We start from the raw sequence: 8,771 nt of genomic DNA, 5'->3' as shown, positions 1-8,771 counted from the left end.
TTAGGATAGATCGTCTATGACGTACGATCTTTCACACTGTCTATCCAGCTTTTCTTCCGACGGCGTTAAGTTCAACCTCTCTCTAGCGTGCCCTGGAAAAAGCCTTGCATAGCCGTTCACTGACGGTCGCCATGACAATGCTTATCACGACCTCAACGGTACTGGTACCATCCTTTTAGAGGGTTACTCCACAGTACTTGAAGCTGGGTCACTTTTCCAGCTACTCGTCGTTCATTTTGATGTTTGCACTGGTGCTGTTTACCACGATCCTCGTCTTCTCCGTGCTGACCTCCATCCTGTATGCACCTGCGCTTTTATAGTTGCCTGATGAGCTCATGAAGTTTACTGCTGGTGTCAACCATGAGGTAAATGTCACAAACGAATATCAAGTTGGGGGATTGGATTGCCATTGGGTAGTTGATGAGGCTGATGGTGCGGTAATTCTCGCACAGCTTGACTACGCTCTTTTTCGGTAGTGGGATTAACCGAGACTGAAACCATTCCTTGGGCCACTTCTCCTGTCATTGCATAGTGCTGTCATTGATGTCGTCATTTAGTGCCTAATCAGTTCGAGAGGAACAGTGTTCACTCTTAAAATTGTCCTTCCCTATAACGGCGAACTGCCTCATCTACCTCTTTCCTAAGAATGTACGGACATTAGTTTTTCACTTCTGATCTGGTATCAGCCTGGTGTCTTGTTGAGGCGGGTAGTTATAGATGTCGCTGCATGCTTCAGTCCACCCGTTCAGCACTGCGACACCCTCGGTTAACTGGTTCCCGTCAGTGTCTGATATAACAATGGCCTCAGGATGTCCGGTCTTCATTAGCCATCTTACTGCTGCATGAGGACATCTTTTTGTAAAATACTGGAACATCGCTCATTAATCCACGTCTCCCAGAGCTTTTTCATCGTTTTAGCAATCTCCCTGTTAGCTTTCTGGTATTCCGTCCTGGATTCCAGACTGGTGTACTTCTCATGCCTCGGCTGTCTTCCTTTGTTACACAGGTCCACGATTTCGGTCGTCACTCATGGCTTGTTTTTCTTTCTCTCTTCCAAGTCGATGACAACAGGACCTCCTTGCTGTTGTTTGTGATGGTGTCGATGTCATTGCCTTTGCTATTCAAGACTACAAACGTGCCGACGATTTGTGCTTGATATGCCTCTGCTATCTCTGGATCTCTCATTTTCTCCAAATAAAATTTTATGTTCAATACAGATGTTATTTAATTTGAAATCTTTAGCTTATGTAAAAAAGCACGTAGTGACGCCATTAATAATAATTGTTCGTAAAGAACAATTTAAGTAAAATGAATTCAATAAATAAAAAATGTATTTCATGTGATATGTAAGATGAAACTTGGCTGCAAACTTACTTAAATTCATTTTTTATAATGCTTTCCTGATATACTTTCTTGTTAAATATAATTGTCTTCCTATGTAGTATCCAATCTCAAAATAAAAATGAGACTTATTAGTGCACATCAATGCTTTCCCGCACACATGTCGAAACAAGAATAACACAACGAGGGACGTCATTAATTGAAAACACTTGTTTTGTACTGAACCATTGATATATTAACCTTTTATAAGGTCTTGAGCATATGCCACTGAATACCAAAATTAGCAGCAGTGAAATAACATGTTTTTCTTTGACAGTGAAAACATTTATAACTGGTAACTACATTAAGTGAAAATCGTATCAAATCAAAATTCATTTCCAATTGTTTGATGTGATTTTGATTAAACAAAGATAATTTGCCAGGCGAGTTCTATCGCTACAGTATAAAATAAAAACATAAATTCACAAAATGCACAAATCCATACTCATATCTTTTAATAATTATTCAATGAACTTCAATTGGAGTCTTGTATCAAACTCTTATAAAAAGTCTGGAAATGCTATTCTTCCAGACAGCGCGAAGAAATAGGGTTTCAAACATATCCTTGTTCGAATATGATAAAGTGTGTTTAACAAAACTAGGTGACCAGTTTGGATCTTAGACAAAAATTATGGTTCTCGAAAAAGTTTCCCTTGTAAACACGCCAGAGGCCACATTTTGGTAAAAACTTTGATTTCTGTTTACTCAATTCTGTTGAGCATATATTAGAAACGTTATTTTAACAATATATAGACCATGTTCGAATGTGGGTCACTGGGAAAAATCTTTACAAAACAACAGCAATTTGTTACTACTCTAGAGGTTACAGTTGTAACTAAATCATGATCAATCTCGGTAAGAATATTAACTTGAAAACATACATGCCTCATTTTTAGAATAGGTAATCTGAGGTACACTAGGCCAAATATTAGAAAAAAAATTCATTGCGTTTCAGATTGTATCACCCGGACAGCCATGTACGCTCTGTGAGGAACCTTTTCCAAATTTTGAACTTTATTAGTGAAGTGTAAATGCAAATGCAAAATCACCCCATTCGTACGGTGGCATAGAGGTGACATTCACTCTTCTTTTTAAATTGCTCTCCTCTTTTGTTCTATCTCGTGGCCTCGACTTTGTATCTCGAGGCCACGACTTACTAACTCGTGGCTACGAGTTAGCTATGTCGTGGCCTCGAGATAGAAAAAGGAGGAGTGCAAAACTAAATAAAAGAGGAGTGCAATAAAAAAAGAGCGGTGCAGTAAATAAAGGAAGGGTGCATTAAACAAAAGAGGAAAGAATTCCCATTGCACTCCTCTTTTATTTAGTTCTGCACACCTCTGTATATAGAAAATATATAGCATCCTTAAAACAATCCAGATTGGCACATTTGCAAATCAAAACACGAATTTGTCAGTGCGAGAACTTCAATGTGCATGTACTCCTGCAACCAATCAGTGATTTGCTGGCAGTGGTTCACCAACTGTACATGCAAAATTGGCCCACCAGTCTTTGCTGAACAACACGACAGAACGGATTGAATGAACACCTTGCATGCCTGCCTGACCGTCATCGTGTCAGTGGCATCAACTGCAATGTTTATACAAAAGATTTTCCATAGTAAACCTCATTCTTATCAAAACAGTGAGCATTCATTAATATCACATTCTAAAATAAATATACCGTGCTGTATTCTGACAGTTTTCTTCTGCTTATTCAAGCATTACACAAGTTTAACAGAATAAAAAGCGACATACGGGTAACCTTTGTTGCGTATCGAATGTACCAATGATATGATTATACTCCAGAATGATACTTACTGACGCCAATTAAAGGTATTGCAATGCTATTGATTGTGTCGTCTTTTTTCAGTTTCTCGAACACCCGCTCAATAGAATTCCGGAGCCCCTTTTCCGACTCATCTTTTATTTTAAATGATCCCGATTCCAATGCAACAGCAGCGGTGTGGTAAACCATTACGTTGCGCTTACACTTTGGATGCAAATACCAATCACTGGATTCTTTCCATTTATGAATTTGTTTGTTAACTTTCTCGGACTTAATTCTAAATGCGAAGTGAATAGCATTTGTCACATATCCTTTATATCCGGCTGTTATGTATTCAGGACAAACAATTGCATCAACATTAGCTTCGACAATATCTCCAACTTTCACTATGACTGTAGTGTTGTCAAATACATGTTTATCTAGCTTGTCTTTAAGTAGGGAACTGTTACATCGTGGAACAATCATCAATTTTGTCGATCGTGTGGGCAAAAACAACAGGAGTTCTTGGACGAATTCTTTAGCCTTTTTCTTGTCGATTTCAACGAAAAATATTTCGAATGGATCCAATGACTTCATAGATGACATACGAAAAAAATCAGTTAACGCATATGCGTATTGGTATGTACACTTTTGTAAGGGTACTTCCCCACGTCCTTAAACAGAAACGATACACTTTAGATATGAATGCATACATTTTTATAACGACAGCATGAAATTAAAATATACATTAAACAATAAAACCTGTACTTTTTCATAATAAAACTAGTTAAACTACACATTTTGTATTCATTTATGTTTCAATATTACCATACCTGAATACATTAGCGGAAATACAATTCGCCCAAGTTTGTTTGACAATGCAGCTGATAGACAATCGCAAATATTTATAAATATATTAGTTTCCATCATTTTTTTGTCATCGATCGGGCGTGTAGGATGTATGATTTTAGCTTGCAAAGAACCGCCACGAGTAACTATACATGAAGACGTTGTGGCACGATGTTCCTTTAATGAATCCTTGTATTTTTGACCTCCTTTTTCCTCGAACAGGTGGAACAAAACGCCTTTGCTATGTATTTCTCCAGATTTTCTGACGACAACAGGGTTAACGATTCCAACATCAGGTCCGTCAAAGTCAAATATGTAACCAGCAGAGACGCACATACTGTGCTTAGAAGCCAAGCAAAATGTCTCCAGCTTTTCTCCTGGTATCATTATGTCATTCTTCACCTCATCAGAATACATTGCAAGCTCCTTGCGTCTTGTTACAAAACTTTCACATTCGTGTTGTAGCATTCGCAGATCCTCGCTTACCGAAGAAAACGCGGTTACACAGCACATATTCGTTTGTGTTTCTATCTCATAATATTTGTATAATTTTCTTATTTTGGTACCATTCAAAAATTCTTCCACAATTGTTTGATCACAATCCATCACTATTTCTATATTGGAACGATTCTTAAAGTGAGAGAACACATCTTTAAGGAATAGCTGGCAATCATCTTCTGGCGGGAATACCTGGATTGTCTTATTTGTTTCATCGTAGATCCATGCACATCTATCTTGCATCAAAAAATTAAAGTATTTGACACAGGTGTCTTCAACATCTGTCAACACAAAGTCAACGGAACCACCTATAAACGAAATTGAACACATGATTTTATTATTACAGAGATAATATACAAATGTTATTCAATAAAAACAAATGTAAATTTGCAAATGCCAAACTATTACATTCCTTACGAAACCTGATGCAGTTATGGGGTACGATGTTTGTTACAATTATTTCAAATATTTAAATGACCCAAAACATCTGTCATAAATCCGCCATAGACGGTCCTAAGTCCGTTTGCGAAAGGAGGAAGGTTGGGCGTGGGGCTAGCAACCCCACCATGTAAAAACAAATCCCTCTACAGAAACCGCAACAATTACGACCCAACGATTGCCTGGTTGGGAAGACTCCTCTTCAGTGAGGTCCATGACGCGTGCTGGTGAAAGCCTTCAGGAAGCCAGCCCGCCGACAAGCCTTCTTACAACCAAGGCCAAGACCAGGATAGGGACATGGAACATCAGAACCCTATATGGGAGTGGTAAATCAGCGCAAGTCACCAGCGAGATGAGGCGTTACAACATCAAAGTTCTTGGACTATGTGAGACCCGATGGAATTGAGCGGTCAGACCAGATTATATTCGGGAGAAACCATAATCTATTCTGGACACGAAGACATGGAACACGACCACACCCAAGGAGTTGCACTACTGTTTGCGCCGGAAGCTACGAGATCACCATCATACAGTGCTATGCGCCTACCAACGCAGCGAAGGAAGAAGAGAAGGAAGACTTCTACAGTTCCTTGCAGTCACTTTTAGACCAGATCGTAAACCAGCCGACAACGTCCCGAGACAAGCACTTGACTGGAACCCACAGGGAAATAGAAAAGTGGGACGGCCCAAGCAGTCATGGAGAAGGTCTGTCGAAAACGAGGCGAAAGACGCCGGTATGTCGTGGACGCAGCTGAAGAGGGCGGCCCAGAACAGAGTGCGTTGGCGAGGTGTTGTTGCGGCCCTATGCTCCACTGGGAGTTAACAGGAATAAGTCAAGTAAGTCAAAACATCTGTCATGGACGGCTTACACAGTTTGAAAAAGTTGCCTTCTGCTTGTAGAATGCAAAATAAATGGATAACCTAGTTTCTAATTAATTAGGGACTTTTTGCCCAAATTATGTCCTTTACCTCAATGCCCGTTTTTATGACTGTTCTTCACCGAGATATTTCAGAATCTATTAATTTTGTCGTTTAAAAAAAAGTTTATCTGAATAAACTACATAATGCAGATATATTAGTGATACAGTGACGTTTCGAAAGGACAGCAAGAAAAGTGAATATTGAGTAAAATTTGCTGACTTAAAGGGTCTTGTTCACAGTGTGGCAAAATTACGAATTTTAAATTAATTGTATACAGTATGTTTAAACAATCAAAATAACACTCCGTACTAAGAAAAATGTTAACAAATACTGGTTCATGCATGCATAATTGTCAATCAAAATCAGTAAAATGTGACAGCGTTTCCTCGATGATTTGGAAAATAAGTGTAGTACTGGCATAGTGTTTATAATTCCTTCATCGCCATGAATGCCAGATTGACTCATTCATTGTAAGCGCGATACCTTTCGCTTCGAGAGGACCCGGGTTCGATTCCAGGTGACGGCAGTATTTTTTTTAATGAACCAAATTTCTTGTTGCTGCAGTTTGTTAAAACTATGTAACAGTTTAGATTATTATTATTATTTTTTTTTTATTATTATTATTATTATTATACATTGTATTATTAAGCAAATTTAATGACATATTCGAACATACGAAAGCCTGTGAACAAGTCCTTTAAAGTCTTTAAGGGCTTAACATGAGGTAAAGTGTTCAACGCAGACATATTTATGATTGCTATGTAAACAACATGTAGAGCGTTTTCCAATAATTTCCACCAGATAGCATTAGATGTTAAACTATAGAGCCTTATAATATAAAGAACTTAAACAAATCAGAATACACGTCAATTAAAATCTTGAAATCTTTCTAACAACGTTTCATCAGTCACACTACTTAATATGAAAATATATTTTATTACGTTGACCAAGATGTACAATAAAAATGTACATTAAACAAAGCAACATAATAAATTATATATGTTAAAATCGCTGGTTGTTTTTAAATATTTAATTAGCCAACAGTTCAAGAAAACTTTTTAAAAGCTCATTAAAATTTAGAAATACCCCTTTTTATGAGATTGACCTTAAACAAAAAATCGACAGTTTTAAAAGTAAAAAACAACAATATATTAAACAACTGAAACATTTTTAATACTGTTTATTTATAAACAGTGATTTTTTTCTTGAGTAATAGTAAATTCCAATGCAAATAACCACACACATATTAAAAAATTATATGAACATTGCCTTACCTTTAGCCATGTTGGATTATACTACACAGATCTTTTGACGAGTTCGATCACGAGGCTTTAAAGGAACTTAATCACACGGGATGTTTTGTAAATGTGTTCCTTTATGTCATTACTTGAAAGTTTGAACGTATCATATTAGACCTTAAACAAACCAATACGATATATAACTAAAAAGCATAATTAAATTAACCCTGTCGGGATCGAAACACGCATATCACGGATATCAGAAAAAAACGTCAATCCATTAAAGGAGCCTTTTCACAGATTTTGGCATGTTTTGAAGTTAGTAATTAAATGCTTTATATTGATAAATGTAAGCATTGGATATAACAAGCTCCAGTAAAAATTCAAGAAAAAAATTACAAAAAGAAAAAAAAGGGAGCCCTCAGCAGGACTCGAACTACTGACCCCTGGAGTCCTTGAGTAAAAAGTCTACCATTTAGACCACTCGATCAACCTACCAGATACAATACCAGACGTTTTTTATACTTTATATAAGCAATCCTCGTAGTTTTCCAAAATATAACTACAACAACAGAACTCTCCAAATTATTAATTCGTTTCGCGTTGAAACGCGTTTATAATTTTCGGGGTTTTAAATCGTCAAAAGATGCATATAATGGCTATTTTATAGAGTGGTAAATGTTCAGTATTACTGTTTCCTCACAAATATCATAACTAAAACGAAAATTTGCAAATCTGAAACAACTTTTTTCAATTTTGTCAATTTACCCAAACGTGAAAAGGCCCCTTTAACCGTTATGATATTAATGACAAGGATATGTTTCATGTTTTATTTATTTGAAAGCGATACATGTTTTGTGATTTATTTAAGCGCTCTCATCCAAAGCAATTGTATTTATAATTTATTTCTATCAGCAGAGGGGGTAATCACGTGATAGTAAAGATGGCGACTCCTATGCCGGGGCAGTTATTTTTCGAGATTTTATACTCTTCATTACTTTTGTTTAATTTTTCAATGACGCTCACTTTCCAGCCATATAAGTAAACATGTGATAAGCGTTTATTTCATATTAAAATTCGCTGTATATCTCGACTTTACTCCCCGCAAATTTTCTTAGTGGATCATTAATTAGGTCATCCCGCTAAGAAATTTCGAAGCGAGTAAAGTCGAGAAAAAGAGCGAATATCAACACGAAATAAACGCTAGTAACTTTCTTGCTGATATGGCTGGAAAGTGAGCGGCATTGAAACAATAAATAAAAGTAAAACAGGGTATACAACGGCGTAAAATACCTGCCTCGGCATGAACGTCGCCATCTTGACTATCACGTGATTAACCCCTCTGATCAGCGCAGTTCTATGCCACTCAAACGGTGGCACAGATGTGACGTTTGCATGTTTATATAAATGATATTCCCTAACCTAGTATTTCGATACAACGACTTAATATGTCGTGTGAACAAGAAAACTAACTTTAGGTATCAAGTCAGCAAATCGTGGGAAACAACAAAGTTCTACTAACAGAACTCAATCGACAGTTTTCTTTATATGCCAATAAGGCCTTCACTGTAATGAAATTTTTTATAAATAGGTTGAAGTTGACAGCTTTAAATTTTATATACCGTATACTCATGTGCTAAATTACAAGATTTCACGCATTGAAATATGTTTGCGCATAAGCAG

General features: G+C 36.9%; 1 protein-coding gene across 2 annotated transcripts; it reads right to left on the bottom strand.

The window, feature by feature from the left end:
* Nucleotides 1-1,603: 1,603 nt before the first annotated feature.
* On the bottom strand, nucleotides 1,604-7,173 carry LOC127873751 (uncharacterized). 2 transcript variants are annotated; one of them, XM_052417709.1, is made up of 4 exons: nucleotides 7,125-7,173; nucleotides 3,978-4,799; nucleotides 3,198-3,818; nucleotides 1,604-2,967 (listed from the first exon to the last, which is right to left on the bottom strand). In XM_052417709.1, the coding sequence occupies exons 1-4, from the start codon at nucleotides 7,132-7,134 to the stop codon at nucleotides 2,744-2,746; spliced, it is 1,677 nt and encodes a 558-aa protein (XP_052273669.1). In that variant the 5' UTR covers nucleotides 7,135-7,173; the 3' UTR covers nucleotides 1,604-2,743. The 2 variants fall into 2 exon arrangements, with proteins under 2 accessions (XP_052273669.1, XP_052273666.1); XM_052417706.1 differs by lacking the exon at nucleotides 7,125-7,173 and having other exon boundaries at nucleotides 3,978-4,857.
* Between the last annotated feature and the right edge of the window lie 1,598 nt (nucleotides 7,174-8,771).

Source organism: Dreissena polymorpha, chromosome 3, assembly GCF_020536995.1.
Source record: "Dreissena polymorpha isolate Duluth1 chromosome 3, UMN_Dpol_1.0, whole genome shotgun sequence".
NCBI classification, from domain to species: Eukaryota; Metazoa; Mollusca; class Bivalvia; order Myida; family Dreissenidae; genus Dreissena; species Dreissena polymorpha.
This window is presented reverse-complemented; position numbering and strand designations above follow the sequence as displayed.